The sequence below is a fragment of the Bison bison genome, unplaced genomic scaffold (genome assembly GCF_000754665.1).
Source record: "Bison bison bison isolate TAMUID 2011002044 unplaced genomic scaffold, Bison_UMD1.0 scf7180017864035, whole genome shotgun sequence".
NCBI classification, from domain to species: domain Eukaryota; kingdom Metazoa; phylum Chordata; class Mammalia; order Artiodactyla; family Bovidae; genus Bison; species Bison bison.
Window position 1 is genome coordinate 914223 of NW_011494607.1, and position 19802 is coordinate 934024.

General features: G+C 39.0%; 1 protein-coding gene across 5 annotated transcripts in view; it reads left to right on the top strand.

Moving 5' to 3' along the window:
- The first annotated feature begins 10499 nt into the window (after window positions 1–10499).
- SAMD3 (sterile alpha motif domain containing 3) overlaps window positions 10500–19802 on the top strand; it is a 44786-nt gene continuing 35483 nt past the window's right edge. The window contains exons 1-4 of one of the 5 annotated variants that reach the window (XM_010834630.1): window positions 10500–10594; window positions 10832–10931; window positions 11586–11754; window positions 14565–14672. In XM_010834630.1, coding sequence (XP_010832932.1) covers window positions 10853–10931; window positions 11586–11754; window positions 14565–14672 — 356 coding nt within the window. In that variant the 5' untranslated portion in view covers window positions 10500–10594; window positions 10832–10852. Of the gene's footprint in view, window positions 10595–10831; window positions 10932–11585; window positions 11755–14564; window positions 14673–19802 lie in introns of those variants that run through there. The other 4 variants (XM_010834631.1, XM_010834629.1, XM_010834632.1 and 1 more) reach the window with 4 other exon arrangements.

Sequence of the window (19802 nt, forward strand, 5' to 3'; positions counted from 1 at the left end):
CTCTGATGCTGGGAAAGATTGAGTGCAGGAGGAGAAGGGGATGACAGAGGATGAGATGGTTGGATGGCATCACCGACTCAATGGACATGGGTTTGGGTGGACTCTGGGAGTTGGTGATGGACAGGGAGGCCTGGTGTGCTGCGGTTCATGGGGTTGCAAAGAGTCGGACACGACTGAGTGAACTGAATTGAACTGAGATCATTCTTTATTTTTATTGTACAATCTTACTTTAAATTCATTTAATTCTTTAGTTTTTATTAACTTGAAATTAATTTTTTTCTTTTTTCTTATTTTTGGAGAATGTATTTATTTATTTTAATTGGAGGCTGATTACTTTGCAATACTGCAGTGGGTTTTGCCATACATCGACATGAATCAGCCACGGGTGTACATGTGTCCTCTCATCCTGAACTCCCCTCCCAACTCTCTCCCCACCCCATCCGTCTGGGTTGTCCCAGAGCACAGCTTTGAGTGCCCTGCTTCATGCATCGAACTTGAACTGGTCATCTACTTTACATATGGTAATATACATGTTTCAATGCTATTTTCTCTAATCATCCCACCCTCTCCTTCTTCCACAGAGTCCAAAAGTCTGTCCTTTACATCTGAGTTCTTTTGCTGTCTTGCATATCTGGTCATCGTTAACCATCTTTCTAGATTCCATATATGTGCATTAATATACTGTATTGCTGTTTCTCTTTCTGATTTACTTCACTCTGTATAATAGGTTCCAGTTTCATCTACCTCATTAGAACTGACTCAAATGTGTTCTTTTTGTAGCTGAGTAATATTCCATTGTGTATGTGTACCACAACTTTCTTATCTATTCATCTGCCGGTGGACATCTAGGCTGCTGCCATGTCCTAGCTATTGTGAACAACGCTGCAATGAACGTTGGGGTACACGTGTCTCTTTCAATTCTGGTTTCCTTGATGTATACGCCCAGCAGTGGGATTGCTGGGTCGTGTGGCAGTTCTATTTCCAGGTTTTTAAGAACTCTTCACACTGTTCTCCATAATGGCTGTACTAGTTTGCCTTCCCACCAACAGTGTAAGAGGGTTCCCTTTTCTCCACACCCTCTCCAGCATTTGTTGTTTATAGACTTATTGATGGCAGCTATTCTGAACAGAGTGAAATGGTACCTCCTTGTGGTTTTGATTTGCATTTCTCTGATAATGAGTGACTTTGAGCATCTTTTCATGTGTTTGTTAGCCATCTGTACGTCTTCTTTGGAGAAATGTCTGTTTAGTTCTTTGGCCCACTTTTTGATTGCTGCTGCTAAGTCGCTTCAGTCGTGTCCGACTCTGTGCGACCCCATAGACGGCAGCCCACCAGGCTCCCCTGTCCCTGGGATTCTCCAGGCAAGAACACTGAAATGGGTTGCCATTGCCTTCTCCATTGTGTGAAAGTGAAAAGTGAAAGTGAAGTCACTCAGTTGCGTCCGACTTGTAGCGACCGCATGGACTCAGCCTACCAGGCTCCTCCATCCATGGGATTTTCTAGGCAAGAGTACTAGAATGGCTTGCCAATGCCTTCTCCGACTTTTTTGTTTGTTTGTTTGTTTGTTTTTTCCAACTACAATTTTATTTTATTTTTAAACTTTACAAAATTGTATTAGTTTTGCCAAATATCAAAATGAATCCGCCACAGGTATACATGTGTTCCCCATCCTGAACCCTCCTCCCTCCTCCCTCCCCATACCATCCCTCTGGGTCGTCCCAGTGCACTAGCCCCAAGCATCCAGTATCTGACTTTTTGATTAGGTCATTTATTTTCCTGGTGTTGAGCTGCAGGAGCGCTTGTATATTTTGGAGATAATTCTTTGTCAATTGTTTCATTTGCTATTATTTTCTCCCATTCTGAAAGCTACCTTTTCACCTTGCTTATAGTTTGCTTTTAAGTTTAATTAGGCCCCATTTGTTTATTTTTGTTTTTATTTCCATTACTCTGGAAGGTGGGTCATAGAGGATCTTGCTGTGATTTATGTCAGAGTGTTCTGCTTATGTTTTCCTCTAAAAGTTTTATAGTTTCTGGTATTACATTTAGGTCTTTAATCCATTTTGAGTTTATTTTTGTGTATGGTGTTAGAAAGTGTTCTAGTTTCATTCTTTTACAAGTGGTTGACCAGTTTTCCCAGCACCACGTTTTAAAGAGATTGTCTTTTCTCCATTTTATGTTTTTGCCTCCTTTGTCAAAGATAGAGTATGTAGATTTATCTCTGGGCTCTCTATTTTGTTCCATTGATCTATATGTCAGTCTTTGTGCCAGTACCACTCTGTATTGAGGACTGTAGATTTGTAGTATGGTCTGAAGTCAAGCAGGTTGATTCCTTCAGTTCCGTTCTTCTTTCTCAAGATTGCTTTGGCTATTAGAGGTTTTTGTGTTTCCATACAAATTGTGAAATTATTTTTTCTAGTTCTGTGAAAAATACCATTGGTTGCTTGATAGGGATTGCTTTGAATCTATAGATTGCTTTGGGTAGTATACTCATTTTCACTGTGTTGATTCTTCCAGTCAACAAACATGGTATATTTCTCCATCTATTTGTGTCATCTTTCATTTCTTTCATCAGAATTTTATAGTTTTCTATGTATAGGTTTTAATTTCTTTAGGTAAATTTATTCCTAAATATTTTATTCTTTTCATTGCAATAATGAATGAGATTTTTCCTTAATTTGTCTTTCTGTTTTTTCATTGTACTGTATAGTAATGAAAGGCATTTCTGTGTATTAATTGTATATCCTGCAATTTTACTATATTCACTGATTAGCTCAGGTAATTTTCTGGTGGTGTCTTTACGGTTTTCTATGTAGAGGATCATGTCATCTGCAAACAGTGAGAGTTTTACTTCTCCTTTTCCAACCTGGATCCCTTTTATTTCTTGTTGTTCTTTGACTGCTGTGGCTAGGACTTCCAAAACTATGTTGACTAGTAGTGGTGAGACTGGGCACCTTTGTCTTGTTCCTGATTTTAGAGGCCGTGCTTTCAATTTTTCACCATTGAGGAAAATGTTTGCTGTGGGTTTGTCGTATATGGCTTTTATTATGTTGAGATATGTTCCTTCTATGCCTGCTTTCTGGAGAATTTTTATCACAAATGGGTGTTGAATTTTGTCAAAGGCTTTCTCTGCATCTATTGGTTTTTATCTTTCAATTTGTTAATATGGTGTATCACATAGATTGATTTGTAAATATTGAAGAATCCTTGCATCCCTGGGATAAAGCCCACTTGGTCATGATGTATGATCTTTTTAATATGTTGTTGGATTCTGTTCACTAGAATTTTGTTGAGGATTTTTGCTTCTATGTTCATCAGTGATATTGGCTTGTAGTTTTCTTTTTTTGTGGCATCTTTGGTTTTGGTATTAGGGTGATGGTGGCCTCATAGAATGAGTTTGGGAGTTTATCTTCTTCTGAAATTTTCTGGAAGAGTTCGAGTAGGATAAGTGTTAGCTCATCTCTAAATTTTTGGTAGAATTCACCTGTGAAGCCATCTGGTCCTGGGGTTTTTTTTGTTGGAAGATTTTTTATTACAGCTTCGATTTCTGTGCTTGTGATGGGTCTGTTAAGATTTTTTATTTCTTCCTGGTTCAGTTTTGGAAGGTTATGCTTTTCTAAGAATTTGTCCATTTCTTCCAAATTGTCCATTTTATTGGCATATAATTGCTCATAGTAGTCTTTTATGATCTTTTGTATTTCTGTGTTGTCTGTTGTGATTTCTCCATTTTCATTTCTAATTTTATTGATTTGATTCTTCTTTTTTTTATTGATGAGTCTAGCTAACAGTTTGTCTATTTTATTTATCTTCTCAAAGAACCAGCTTTTACTTTTGTTGATTTTTGCTATAGTCCCCTTCATTTATTTTTCATTTATTTCTGCTCTGATTTTTATGATGTCTTTCCTTCTACTAACTTTGGGGTTCTTCTTTTCTTCTTTTTCTAGATGCTTTAGGTATAAAGTTAGGTTGTTTATTTGATGTTTCTCTTGTTTCTTGAGGTAGGCTTGTATTGCTATGAACCTCCCTCTTAGCACTGCTTTTACTGAATCCCATAGGTTTGGGGTTGTCATGCTTTCTTTTGCATTTGTTTCTATGCATATCTTGATTTCCTTTTTGATTTCTTCTGTGATCTGTTGGTTATTCAGAAGCATGTTGTTTAGTTTGTATTTTTAATAGTTTTTTTTTAAAAAAACTATAAAACTATTAGATGGTTGACATCTAATCTTACTACATTGTGATCAGAAAATACGATTGAAATAATTATTTATCTATCTGAGGAATTTATTTTGTAGGTGATACGAGGTAGTGTCCTAACAAAATTTGTGGAATGGTCACTTCTTTCACCACCAATTTGAAAAAAACGTCTTTTTTTTTTTTAATTTTATTTTATTTTTAAACTTTACAGTATTGTGTTAGTTTTGCCAAATATCGAAATGAATCCACCACAGGTATACATGTTCCCCATCCTGAACCCTCCTCCCTCCTCCCTCCCCATACCATCCCTCTGGGTCGTCCCAGTGCACCAGCCCCAAGCATCCAGTATCGTGCATCGAACCTGGACTGGCAACTCGTTTCACACATGATATTATATATGCTTCAATGCCATTCTCCCAAATCTTCCCACCCTCTCCCTCTCCCACAGAGTCCATAAGACTGTTCTGTACATCAGTGTCTCTTTTGCTGTCTCGTACACAGGGTTATTGTTAGCATCTTTCTAAATTCCATATATATGCGTTAGTATACTGTATTGGTGTTTTTCTTTCTGGCTTACTTCACTCTGTATAATAGGCTCCAGTTTCATCCACCTCATTAGAACTGATTCAAATGTATTCTTTTTAATGGCTGAGTAATACTCCATTGTGTATATGTACCACAGCTTTCTTATCCATTCATCTGCTGATGGACATCTAGGTTGCTTCCATGTCCTGGCTATTATAAACAGTGCTGCGATGAACATTGGGGTACACGTGTCTCTTTCCCTTCTGGTTTCCTCGGTGTGTATGCCCAGCAGTGGGATTGCTGGATCATAAGGTAGTTCTATTTCCAGTTTTTTAAGGAATCTCCACACTGTTCTCCATAGTGGCTGTACTAGTTTGCATTCCCACCAACAGTGTAACATCTTTTTAACACTTCCATATATTTCTGTTTCCAGGTTTCTATTCTGTTTCAGTAATACCATGCTTTTATACTTATTATAATTTAAAACTACTTTTGAATATTTGGTAGTACATGTCCCTTTGCCAAGCATTTCTATCTCTTTTATGTATTTATCCAGTACCAGAACCATAGTAAGTTAAAACACAAACACATTTAAATATTAATTGGAATTTATAGATTAATTCTGGAAGGGTTGACATCTATCAAATCTTCTCAGTTACAGATTCAGATTTTGACAGAAGTTGACAACACAGCTCACAGCTACCATCTCTGGCAAGAATCCAGAGAATGTAGTTCATGTTGTTGATCATCAGCTTTGACAGTCAGCTAACCAGAGGCAAGGATGCCCCAGAAGTCTGACTCAAAAGCCAAAAGACTGGGTATTTGTCACCCAGACATCCCCAAAGACCTCTAACTCTGGCTCATTGCTATTTTTGTTCATTAATTTAATTAACTCTCCCAGATAGATTGCTGTTTAGTTTCCTTATAAGTGTAAAAAGAAACTTTTTTCCTTAAAGTGACTATTATTGTGCTCACCACTTCTCTCTCTCAAAGTTCAGAGGTGGTATGAATCACAGAGACCTCTGATAAGTCTTGCTGAACAAAAGGAATCAACCAACACTTACTAATAGTTTTCACAAAATCAAGAGTCAACCTATAAGTTCCACTATAAGGAATTATTGATTTTAGGTTCTTGTATGTACAAAATTGACATTTTGGGGACTTCCTTGGTTGTCCAGTGGCTAAGATTCCATGCTCTTAGTGCTGTGGTCCTGGGTTTGATCCCTGTTCAGGGAATTAGATTCCACGTGCTGCAACTAAAGATCCCACATGCTTCAACTAGACCTGGTACAGCCAAATAAATAAATATATATTTTTGAAATGGCAATCTCATCTGGCTTTGCTTAACGTTTGGGGTTCTCAAGGTGAGAATACTGGAGTGGTTTGCTATTCTCTTCTCCAGTGGATCATGTTTTGTCAGAACTCTCCACCATGACCCCCTCCACCTTGAGTGGCCCTGCATGGCATTGCTCATAACTTCGTTGAGTTATGCAAGCCCCTTTGCCATGACAAGGCTGTAATCCATGTGATCATTTTGGTTAGCTTACTGTGATTGTGGTTTTCATTCTGGAAGCTGTGGGATTGTAGTTCTTGCTTCTTCTGTTTGCCCTGTGATGGATGAGAGTAAGAGTCTTGTGCAAGCTTCCTGATGGGAGGGACTTCAGTTCAGTTCAGTTACTCAGTCATGTCGGACTCTTTGCTACCCCATGAACTGCAGCATGCCAGGCCTCCCTGTCCATCACCAACTCCCAGAGTCCACCCAAACCCATGTGCATTGAGTCGGTGATGCCATCCAGCCATCTCATCCTCTGTCATCCCCTTCTCCTTCTGCCCTCAATCTTTACTAGCATCAGGGTCTTTTCAAATGAGTCAGCTCTTCGCATCAGGTGGCCGAAGTATTGGAGTTTCAGCTTCAACATCAGTCCTACCAATGAACACCCAGGACTGATGTCCTTTAGGATGGACTGGTTGGATCTCCTTGTAGTCCAAGGGACTCTCAAGAGTCTTCTCCAACACCACAGTTCAAAACCATCAATTGATGGGAGAAACTGGATGTGGGAAAAACTGGGTCTTGCTCTAGTGGACGGGGCCATGCTCAGTAAATCGTTAATCCAATTGTCTTCTGATGGGTGCAGCTGTGCTCCCTCCTTGTTCATTGTTTGACCTAAGGTGATGCAGTTCCAGATTCTATAGGCAATAACTTAATATATACTGACAGTTCCTTTTGGTGTGTTTCACTTGCTTGGTATTGGCTAGCTTTGTACATCTCACTCCTCTTTTGCTCAAGACATATGAAAAAAATTAAAAGCTTTATTCCCATAATTTTTGGAAAGATAAATATAAACATAAATATCTATCTTTCTAAAATGAAGAAAAATTAGTCCATGGGGATTCTCCAGGTAAGAATACTGGAGTGAGTTGCCATGCCCTCCTCCAGGAGATCTTCCCAACCCAGGGATCAAACCAAGGTCTCCCACATTGCAGGCAGATTCTTTATCTGAGCCACCAAGGAAGCCTTTATGAATGTTTAGTAAAAGTTAAAGCATTCATTCTCATATGCAATTTACTTAAAGAACACCTTTTCCTGTAATTCATCTGGCTCAGCTATGTAAACAATTTTTCTAAAACACAATGACTTTTTTCCCAAAGCTTATATCTATAAACTCAGAATTCAGTGTTCTAATTCTCCAGTGATCTTTCCAACTCTCTCCGTTGTTACTCCCTACAATATATTCACCATTCTAGGAAGAGTGGTCACTTTCAGGTCCCAAAACATAACTTGCTTATTTCTGCCATGTTATTTTTAGTTCATTTGATTGATCTCATTTCTTCAGGCTTCTTCACTATCTAAAGTGTATCTTTCATTCAGATTCTAAATCAAGATGCATTCCTTTCCAGGGGAATGGGAAAATTCAGCCCCTAGTGCTATTTATACCATGCGAAGGTGCTCAGTCATGTCCAACTCTATGCGACCCCATGGACTGTAGCCCACTAGGGTCCTCAGTACATGGAATTTTCCAGGCAAAAATATTGGAGTGGGTTGCCATTTCCTTCTCCAGGCAATCTTCCTGACCCAGGGATTGAACCTGCATCTCCTGCATTAGCAGGTGGATACTTTACCACTGAGCCACCTGGGAAGCCCTCTATTTATTGCATCCATCATAACTGACTCTGTGTTCTGGTTATGTACATGTCTTATCTTCTTGGTAGGGCACCTAATTTCTTTGGTCTATCTTTAGTTACTCAGCTCTGAGCTATCTAGGCAGTAAATGTTTTGATTACTAAGGTATGCAAGGTTTTCTAATTGACTATTCCAGTTTTCATTCCTCCTGGTCTGGTGATGGTTGGAATAGATGGCAGTCCAAAGCAGATGAGATATTATGCTCCAGTGGAGTTCAGTGATATCATTGCTTGTGTCAAAGCAAGGTTGCTGCCCAACAGAACTGCCTGGACATTGCTCCATATGACAGCCACATCCTTAATTTTTGTCTCTTGGTTTTCCTTCTTTTTCACTATCAGGACCCAATTTTTGCTAAATGGTTGGTTCTTTCAAGTCTAACCATGGCAGGAGATGTCCTTTCCCAGAGCAGGATGATGCCTTGATTCAAGAGAGGGCAGATGCTGCCATCAAAGCTTTTAACAATCTTTTTGTTTTCTCAGTTTTTTAACTCTGGGAAAATAAAAGTAAAAATGCAAACAGAAGGGAAAGAGACAAATGTTTTTGCATTTTCTTAAAAAGTGTTTATTTGTGGCTGATATTGTTATATGTTATATTGCTCTTGAAGATTATAAACCACATCCATGGTTTGCAGTATTATTTTCCTCTGGAGTTTTAACAAGTTTATTAAATAACACTTGCCCACATTTAGATTGCTTTAGCTAAAGTCTTACTTCTTCCTGGCTTTAGTTAGATAAGATTCCTTAATACCAATTTATTTAATTGAAATATAATGTAATCAAATAATGATAATTATTTGGCAGGAGTATCCCAACAGAATACTATTATTAATTTTTTTTACTATTGTGTCTTATAATAAGTAATGATCATACTTGCCCTCACGTTTCAAAATATTCAGATGTTTCTGAAAATACTGGACGTGCAATAAAGCTGCTGGATATGTCTTTTCTCCTTTGACATATCTTTTATTCCTTTATGATGCATAAGATCATAAATAATATATCCATTATTTATGTGAGAGGAAGTTGTAAGGTTTGTACTTAAAGATGTTACATTGTCTAGGCAGTGATAGTGTATTTTATGAAACGTTCAGAAAAACAAATGTTATACTATACTAATTTTAATCTTATTATTTTGTATGAGGTTATAATCTGATAACTGTTCTGTTTTTCCCAGAAACAGATTTTGCAGAATCTAGGAATTTAAAAATATAGGGGGGTTTTCAAGGATTCATTCTATTTTCAAATTTCCTTTTATCCATCGATGGCTGCAGGGCAGTATCTTCTGCATATCTTTTAATCTTGAAGTTTAGAGAATTGTCTTGTTTCTTTCTTTTCTATTTTTTTTTCTAAGTCCTACTCTTCACAAGGAAGCCAGAAGTGTGACAGGAAGGTGTGATTTTTAATTTACACCAGAGTCTCGCAAATAATGACTTTTCACACCCTGCTATTGCTGCTTAGCCTAGGGGAGGAGTTCTGTGGCTACTGTTGTCATAGCAAATTAAATCCACTGCTGTAATTTGGAAAGACGTTCTTCTACATTTAACCCTTGTTTTCAATTTTTTAACTCGGTATTCATGAATACTTATGGGAACGTGGTTTATTCCTTTGAAGTGTCCTTGTTTTTTAGAAAATTATTTTTGAAGTCTGTTATCTTTTCAGATTGTCAAGAATGAAAGGGAATCAGATTCTCCCTTGCCACCATTCTAACTGCTGGAAATTGTAACTTATTCAAATACACAAAAATGAAAAATACAATAATGTTTATTTGGAGAACTTCTAGCAATAAAATTTAAATACATGATTTAATGACTCTTTTTATCTTTCCTTGGGATTTCATTTCTGTAAGATTAGCTTTTCCCTCTGTTTTCATAGAAGAGTCAGTGTCTTACTGTACAAAGAAATCTATATCGTTTGGTTTGAAAAATGAAATCGAAAGTAATGTTAAAAAGATTTAAATGTTTTAAGTTTTTTCAATTTCTCTCCAGTCCATTAGGTCATTTGGATTGAACTATTAAAAAACAAAAACATGATGGGCTGCCTAAGGGAGATTAGAAAAATTATTGCAATAGGTATACTGGTTTTAAGTTTTCAAATGGTTAGAAAAGAATAGTGACAGTATAACTGAATAGTTAAATAATACATCTTACAAACAATATACCTCTTTCACTTAGAATTATTGACATATTGAATCATTTTCCCATTTTGAATCTACCAACTAATTTTTGTTAGGTTTTCAATCAATGTGCTAGATCGTACTAGTTATTTTATGAATCATAATGGTCTTCAATAAAGTTCTAGAACTGAGTGGAATATGTAAGAATATTATTGAAAGAAAGGAAACATTCAGACTCTGGAGAATTTGGCTCCTACTTGGTCCTCTTGCTAAAAGGAAGCAATCAGAAGCAGTTACAACTCTCTCTCCTGGATTGGGAGCTGCAAGGGGTTAATCAGGCTGGGTTTACTAAGTATCTCTGTCAGGCTTTTATCTGATCCTTCCATCCTTCCTCCCTTCCTCCCCTGCCCACCCCTTTTGTAAATGTCAACCACTTCCTGATAAGCCTAGAGTGGTGAATTTCACACCTTTCTTTTCTTTGTGAAGAAACCTGGGTGTTAATGGTACAGGAGTGAGTACCATTGTATGTCTCTAGCTGTCTGTTAGTAAACCTGAGGGATGCCTGTGGAAAAAAAGTAGGAGAAGGTGAAGAAATTTGAGAAATGAGACTAAGAAATAGGTTTAAACTGGTCTCATTTTCAAAATGGGTATTTGTTTTATTAGCAACTTTTAGATGTGTATTCGGAAAACAATAATTTTAAAGAAGCTTAGTATTGAGAGTCTCAAAGAGTCTGCAAAGGAAAGGCTTAGACTGCTGATTGCTAAAATTAAACAGAAGAACAACAGAAAGAAAAACTGAAGACTCCTCTTTTTATTCTACAGGTGTATTTACAGGATACAGCCATGGAAACTTGGTCAGTTGATCAGGTCTGCAGTTGGCTGGTGGAGAAAAACTTAGGAGAGCTAGTACATAGGTTTCAAGGTGAGTTGTTTATACTTTCAAAAAATGTTAATTGAGCAGTCGAGATATTGAGTGTCCTCTGTCATTGATTTCTTTTTTCCTAATGCATGTGAACATTGATGTGGAGTTGCTACACTAGGAAACTTTCATTTCTTTACCGACTGTAGCAGAGTTTGCATTTGACCTAGTATCCATGAGAAAATCTAATTATTTCAAAAAGAACTCAAAATAAATCTTGAGTTACTTAAAATACACATTTGATATATACATTTAATATTGCTTTTGTCCAGGATGTGCATTTTTAGGCAGCTCTGTACAGTGTTGGATTTACAAGTATTGATTATTGCCTGGGAGGTACATTAAGAATACTTTTCCAAAAAGATTTTTTTTTCCTTATGAAAACAATGGCAGAATCAGAAGAGGGGAGGCATTAATGTGAATGTAAAAAATTCTATTGTGACTCCATGTTGCAGTACTTTCTTAGGAGCGGACGTGCATTTGGAATTATGCAATATTAGTGTTCTATTTTTGCAAAAACACAGATAATTTTATAACTGCAGAGCACAAGTTTAGATGCTCCTTTTAACATGAGAAATAATTCTGCCTGCTCAGGGTGCCGTGTTTTACAGTATTTTACCCAGCAGACAGGTAGAGATTTTTTCTCTTTTTTCCCAGAGGAAGAAGTAAGTGGGGCCGCTCTTCTTGCACTTAATGATCGGATGGTTCAGCAATTGGTAAAGAAAATTGGGCACCAGGCTGTTCTAATGGATTTAATTAAAAAATATAAGCAGAAGAGTCAAGAGCTGAAGTCCCCTGGAGAAACAGCCCCGGTCACACAAGCAGAGTAAGTGTTCATGAATGGCCTTATTTTTGATTCTGTGCTTTCCCTAAGATGGCTGTAGCATGGCATATGGAGTTTAAACTTTGTTGAAAATTGTGACCATTTTCAGCTTGTGTGTACAGTAACAGTTTTTGCAAAGTTTTATAAATCAAGATATCTTTTCTTTTAATGCACCAGGTTTTTAAACTCCAACTCCATTTATTAGGGAAGACCTATAAGCCTGAAGTTCCTGTATAGAAATCTCTGTAACAAGCAGTTAAAATATGACACAAGCAGAAATGAGCTCCTGAGCTTAGGTCTTAAAGTTAAGACTTGAGGAAGGCATCTTTTTCTGCTTCTTTGCTTTCCCCAAAGCTATTTATGTGTGTATTTACTTATTTGCCCAGGATTCCTTACAGTAACTAATTTATATTCTCTTCTAGAGGCCTTCATAATATGATTTGCTAAAGATTTTTGCTGCACTGGATTTCAAGAGTGTTCTTGGAGCACTCAATGCTGTGGTAGCATCCCAGAGAAGTCTTGTAGAAAAATTTGTGATGGTTTTGAGGTTATTTTTTTTTTAAATCATTGACTTCTGCCATAAAAAGGAATGATAACAAAAATTATAAAATTAAAAATTTCACTTTATAATCTATGTCCCAGGATCATTCAGGCTATGTCCCAAATCATTCTGATTTGGATTTTTGATATTTGAAACTTTTTGCCAGATTTCTAAGTTTAAATAATTACTACATTCTGATTATTCATTAATTTTTAAAATAAGGTTATGATGTTTGATGAAATCCATTCCATGTTTTTACTTTAGTTTTTTTTTTCCCAGAATATCTGTAAAACTCTTAAGTTTCTGTCTTGTTTTTGTATAAGCAATGCAATGTTAGAGAGCTCTAACTTAGGTAATTTGGTTTCTAGAGAATTTGGATATTTGGGACAAGGAGGGGGATAAGTCAGCTTGAAGGAATGGCCCACATTTGGTCTGGAGAGTCTACTATTTGATTTATTCGAGGGATTTCTTCTAAACGCTGTTTTGACACATCTGTGTAAAAGATACGTGACTTTTGATGCAGTTCCCATTGTATGCCTTTACTCCTTTGCAGCACAGGGAGGGAGTAAACCTCATCTAGAGCTCAAAGTAGTTTCCCAGCATTCTTGGATGAGTTGTACTCTTGAGCTGGAAGTTCCCCTCAGTTGACTGGAATCTTGATGTTACCTTAGACACAGCTTGGAAGAAAACTGACAGCCTTTTTTTCCACTGCAAAGCAGTTTATAATGTCCTCTAGTAAATGAGGACTAACTGGACTGCCAGGAAGTCTGGGCATCATTCCTGGTCCTACCACTGACTTGGATTGATTGCATTAAATGTTGACACTCCTTTTGCTTCATCTCTAGGTTGTGAAAAATAATACATACTTACTTCCAAAGTTAATCACACTGATGTTCAGAGTATCATAATCTTTGAGAAAATATCTCCTCCTTCTCCCACACTAAAATATAGTCTTTTGTTAAATATTAAGCATTATTAATGTGGTTTATAAAGCCATTTTGAAATGTAACCATGACTTAGAACATTGGTTTTCCAGGGGCTGAGTGGGGACTCTTCATTCTACCCAGTAAATAGTTGACTCTAAGGTTTGTGCTGTTTTACATTCAGATTCAATTATTCTGGTGCAAAATCACAATTTCAAGTAGATTTATAGGTTATAGTTAGTAAAAATGTTTTTTGGCTATATTTGCTTATTGTCAAATATGTAGGCACTTGACAAATATATTGTCATGTGGGAGTCATAGTAATAGAAAAAAATGTATAAGAATGTGCTATTTATTTAGTTAAATAATTTTAATAAGTTCTTAATAAAGATAGGAAATTTGGTGTAGTAAAAAGAACCTGGAAGCTAGGTATTAAAACTGGATTACGAATCTCTGTTCTGATATTAGCTACTCATCTAACCTTGGAGATTTGCTTGACTTTTCTTAGTTTCAACTGTAAAATGAAGTGGGTAGAATAAATGATGCTTAGGACTCTGAAGAGTTTATAAAGTGGCAGCCTAGATCAGAGTTTACAGATGGGTTCCAACTTGAGTGTAAATTTCATTTGGTGGCTAACAGTTGCCTGGTATGTTACTTTGAAAAAAAATTTACAGGCCACATATGGACAGGATACTTGGCCTCCAACTCAGACTTAGGCAGATGACAGGAATATATAACAGGAAGGAGTATATCCAGTTGCTTCTGTGTTGCTCTTTTTGAAGCCGGTAGAAAAATCACTGGACAGGAAGTTGGAAAGTTGGAAAACTGAGGTAATGGGTGCTGTTACTGAGTAGCTTGTGGAGGTAAGCAAGTTGCCTTCCTTTCAGTTGTATCACTTAGAAGATGAGGGAGTTAGTGAAGAGTGGTTCAAAGATCATGAAATTCCACAAATAATAAAAGGTTCCCCTAGATGGCAGGGAAGAGAGAAAGGATCTGATATAGAGTTTCATTTTTTTTGCCAAATAATAATGTTAATCAACAAAGGTATATTCTGTTATTACCATTGTTTCATAAAGGAAAGGATTATCAATAACACCATCTTTAAATGTGATAGAGGAGTGAAAACAGCACAGTGAACTGGCATTATCCATCTCCCAGCATGTATAAACTGGTAGTGAGTGAGATGGCCCCAGAGGGTTTTTCTTTCTGTCCTCTTAGTCATGACTCTAACGTGGAGCTTGGAACGGACACAGATCATAGTGTTTACTCTGGGCTGATTTATACCTTCAGAGTCACTATGAAAGCAACAGTTGAATACCCTAGACCCACCTTTTCTTTCTTGGTGACAGGGATGAACAGCCCTCGAGTCCAGCCAGTGGTGGGGAGCAGATGCCATCTTTCTATCCAGCTGACAACCTTGATAATGGATTAATTGACCACAGAGTACTGAAACAGAGGTGGGATGGACAACTTCTAAACATCTTAAAGCCAATTGATAATATTTGTCTTTATTTTTATGAGGTTTCATGTTTAAATGTATTTCTAAGTGGAAACTATTTGTTTTTCTGGAAGGGATTTTTGTAAATCAAGTGATGAAGATATTTGGTAAGAGATGAAGGTCATTTTTTTTATCTTTGCATTGAACAAGTTAAGTTTTGAGATGATATTATGCATCTTTCAAGGACATGTTGTTAAGGAAAAAGATGATTTTTCTGTCATAAACTGTCCAGAGTGATTGGCAGTAGCCACAAAGATGGAATTTGTTCTGCAAATAGTGTCTTATAGAATTAGCTTTTTGTGGAGTCTTTTTTTTTTTTTTTGAATTAACATTCTTGACCATTCCTGATGGAGGCACTGCTTTGTTAAACATTTCCTTATATCCCTACACTGGGTTTTATGAGCTGTAGTATTTCAACATATGGGCTACACTGGAACAGAGGAAAACTATATATCTAGAGAAACAGACCCAGGAATGTGGCACTAAAGTCCTGAGGGGGACTTTAGGTAAGATACAGTCCAAGAGTCATGGTAGTCAACCTAGCATTTCCCAGCCACCTGCCCTGTGCAGTTCAGGCATCACCCTGATACCTATTCTTTTCAGCAGCTGCTGAGCAAATGCTTTTCTTTAAGTGTACTGTCATGGAAAGGAGAGATGTCAGCTGGCACCATATAATCCGGCAATAGTCAAACCAGAATGTCATCCTTTATAGTTTCAGTTTCCATTATCATCTCATTTAGCCCAGGCAGCAGTCCTGTCAGGTCAGTATTATTCTCTCTTTGTTGTGAACTGAGTTAAACTGAGATTTAGAGAAGTCAGGGGCTTCTATCTAGTTTCCCAGATGGGCTCTTCTCACCTCAGCACTGGATATACTGCCATCAGCATGGGAGTTCAGGGGACCAAAGGCAGCAGCCTGAGCCCCTGCCGCCCAGCGCCAGCAGCCCCGTGAGTGAGCGCAGGGAAACCTGGCGCCTGTGATCAGGAGCTCTTGCACATGGGCTTTGTCTCTGGGCATCCTCTCTGCTCTCTTTCTCTCTCCACCACCTGCAACCTTGCACTCTCATCCCTGGGCTCAAAGGCTCCAGCTCTTTAAGTGGTAGAATCCACTTTCCTTCATGCCATTGGCTCCCACTTGGGGGTGATGAACGAGGAGGTAGAGACAATATCCTAGGTAGGGCTTGGTCCCCGGGGTCTTCCTGGTCTGAACTGTGGTTCAGAAGATGTAAATATGTTTTAATGGTGGCTTCATTCACCTCCTTTCTGTTCATGGGTGCTTGTTGATTCCCAGTGCCATCCTTTGATGTGGTTCCAGGTGTGTGGAGTCTGTCGGGAGTCTTCAACTACCCCTTCATGAAGCTGCCAAAAGTTGCCAGTCCCTTCTCTGACTGTTCAGTAGAGACAGGAAGAGCAACAATCAGCCCCAGCGATCCAACCCAGACACCACTGTGAATCAGTATTCAAACCGAAAAATGGGAATAATAACCACAAATACTTCTGTCACAGGGCTCCTGTGAGGACCATTATCTAAAGATAGATAACACCTGCTCAGTGCTAAGCACTGGAAGCCCTGGAAAGCACTCAGAGTACCACAGTCTACTCAGCACGGCTCCAGGTAGTAAGCTCACTTTGCTGAGGACCTCTTTCCTGTTCCTTCTTGCTACCAGTGGGAGACGAGGATGCCCTTTTATACAGGTTCTCTGGGTCCTTTCTTTTTCCTAAGCTCTCTGATGATGTTCCACTCTTATATGGTCCTGCAGTGCTGGCTGAGTCAGATTGTTATGCCTGTTTTTTCACATGGCTGATCAAAAACACAACCAGTGCTTCAGGGTATTTCTCATCCTTTACAGTGTCTGGCATGGAGGAGGAAAAAAAGGAATTGTGTTAGAAATGGAGAAAAATAGGAGAGTTTGGAAACCAGAGTCTCATATCTTTCTTCTAATCATAAAATGTCTTCTAATCTATGTGCCAACCAGCTGCTCATTACAAGCACCACAGTTAAACATGTCCAAAAACTGAACTCATGTTTCTTGCTTTAGTGTATATTTAAGTGTAAGAAATACAAACTTGCTAGAACCCAGTGACAGGGGTAGAGACACTGGTGCTGGAAAGCCAGGGGTCAAGCTGTCCCTCACTCTCATGGAGCCACTGATGGCCATCTCCATCTCTCTTTTGCTTCCCTCATCTGCCTCATGCCCTTGCTTCTTCCTTTGAGGATGGATTTATCCTACTATTCACGTACACTCTGTCCCATTCAGACTGGCTGGCCTATGGCAGGCTCACCATAGCACTGCCTCCAGGACATTCCCCATGAAAAGAGCTCAGATCATCCCAGGTAACAGACTCAGCCTTTCAGTATCTGGGGAAGAGGAACTAGGGGGTTCTAGTGCAGGGCAGATGTCCCCTCCTGGGCAGTCAGCTATGTGTGGGCAGATGAGGACAAAGCAGAGGTACCTGTTTTAGATAGTTTTGCTCTGGTTCTGCCATTTATTCAGGGCTATGAAATGGGGAGGGATAAAAGATTTTCTCCCCTCCCACATCCTATCTCAGAGAGGGGCTCCATCATCCAGCCATGTGAGTTAAAATCCGATCCCTGATTGGAGAACTGGATTCGACATGCTGCAACAGAGCTCATATGCCACAACCACAAAAAGAAATCCTCATGTGGCAACAAGTATCAAGAATCCTGCATGCCAGAATTAAGAACTAAGACCTGGCACAGCCAGATAAACAAATATTTTCTAAAAATCACCTATCTCCTGCCCTTCTGCCCAGGGTGCTGTTCATTCAACAGGTGTTGATTTAAGAGCCTATTGCACAGTTCCTGTGTCAGACTGTGTTCTTCTCTTCCCTTTTCTACCTGCTCATTATTGAAGATTCTGCTCAAAAATCCCTCTTTCTGAAGGAAACCGCCCCCTGGCCCGCCACTTATATTCCAGCTCAGGCAAGGAGCCCTTTTTCTACTGTGTAGCATCCTCTACACACCCCTTTCTTTACTTATAAGACTAGATAATGGAACTAATCACTTTAAAGTCTGTATTCCCTCCATAGAAGTGCTACCTGGGCAAAATCCATACACTTTTCCCCTTGTGAGCAGAGCATTTGGCATAGTACCTGGCAAACAGAGACTAAATAGGAGTTTTTATTTGAAATGAGGATGTATGGTCTAATGAAAGACTGAACACACCTTTACAAGACAGCATAAATATTTGAATAGCATCAATTTCTCTTTAGACATTTTTTATACAATTCCTGCTAAATGTGCTCATTTTTTGAACAGAATTAAACCCCAGGAGTTTATGGGCCACTCATACATAACAGGCTAGCAAGCTGATGTTTGGCTACAAGGCTTTCACGAAGCCATGTGCTTTAATGAGGTGGGAAAGGATGGTGGATCAAGTGCCACCTGGGGTGGGATCTCACACACCTGGGGTGGGAATCCGGACTGTTACTTGTTGTCCGGTGGGTCTCCGCACATTGTGTGATGGGAATCCCCACCTGCAGGTACGATAACAGTGAAGGTACCTGGAAGCTGTTATAATCCCATACAAGGTGGCTGTCATTATGCTTGTGATAATTTCCCCTATGGTCCCTAAAAGGAACATGTGTTTTCCATCCAGATCATTTGCAGACAAGAAGTAAAAGAAGGCTCTAGAGGCAGGACATTCACATGACTTTGACTCTTGACACGATGTGTGTGTCCCAGTGGATGAATTCCAAGTCCCAAGGAAACACATGCTGCTGTGACATGAAGCAGCTTTCTTTGGTGATAGGTGATCCCATGCTCTTTACTGAATTGCTTAAATGCCCTTTCTTGATGGAAAGCTTATAAGGTCCTGTCCTCAGCATGTGTTGGCGATCCTTTAGAAAGATATTTTTTCTTTTACAATGCCGTTCTTTATTTTTCCTCTACACTGTTCGAAACTGTTTGTTTCCCTTTTGGTACCTAATAAGGCATGAAATCAGATAAACAGGTAGAGGTTTCCTAAATGCCACTTTAAAAACACTTGCCCTGAACTTTAAATATATTTGTGTGCAGATGGTTTGCTTCAGCCTTTGGGTGTAATTATAAATTAGTCACAATTTCAAGCATGTTTTAAAATTATTTTAATGATGACTTTTTTTCTGGGTCTGGCTACTACTATAAAATACTGTAGAATGATCTTACCCACCTATGCTCAAGAGGGCAAATGTCAGTAGGTCCACACTTGACATACTGTTTGTAGGCAATGCCACATACACAGCTAAAATAAGGAGCAGCACCCTTGTGTGTGTATCTTATCCATCACATAATAAGGGGAGGTTCAAAGTACAGCAAGTCCACCCAAGGGATACATTGTCACATTTAGATGCTGAATCCCAGGTCAGTGAAACTAGAGTGCAGTGCTACATCCCTCATCTCCTACCCTACAGGTGTATAGAACACCCATGCCTAAGTTTTGTGTGTTTTGGACGTATTACCTTCCAAGTCTAGTCCCTGACTGGACATTCCCAGTGTACAGTTCAGTTCAGTTCAGTTCAGTCGCTCAGTCGTGTCCGACTCTTTGCGATCCCATGAATGGTAGCACGCCAGGCCTCCCTGTCCATCACCAGCTCCCGGAGTTTATCCAAACTCATGTCCATCGAGTTGGTGATGCCATCCAGCCATCTCATCCTCTGTCATCCCCTTCTCCTCCTGCCCCCAATCCCTCCCAGCATCAGGGTCTTTTCCAATGAGTCAACTCTTCCCATGAGGTGGCCAAAGTACTGGAGTTTTAGCTTCAGCATCCGTCCTTCCAATGAACACCCAGGACTAATCTCCTTTAGGATGGACTGGTTGGATCTCCTTGCAGTCCAAAGGACTCTCAAAAGTCTGTACAGTGACCTAGTAAATGCTATAAAGCATTTCCCTCTGTCTGGCCCAGAATTCTTTCTCTGTGTAACATCTATTAACACCACAGGACCCACCTTAGGAACTACTGACTTAATGATTTTCCACCTGAGTCAGAGTCCATTCATTCATTCCATAGTAAACATTTCCCTAGTGCTTACTGGATGCCAGGCCCTGGGAGGCACAGAGGATACAGTGGGGAGCAGAGCAGACCAAGCCTCC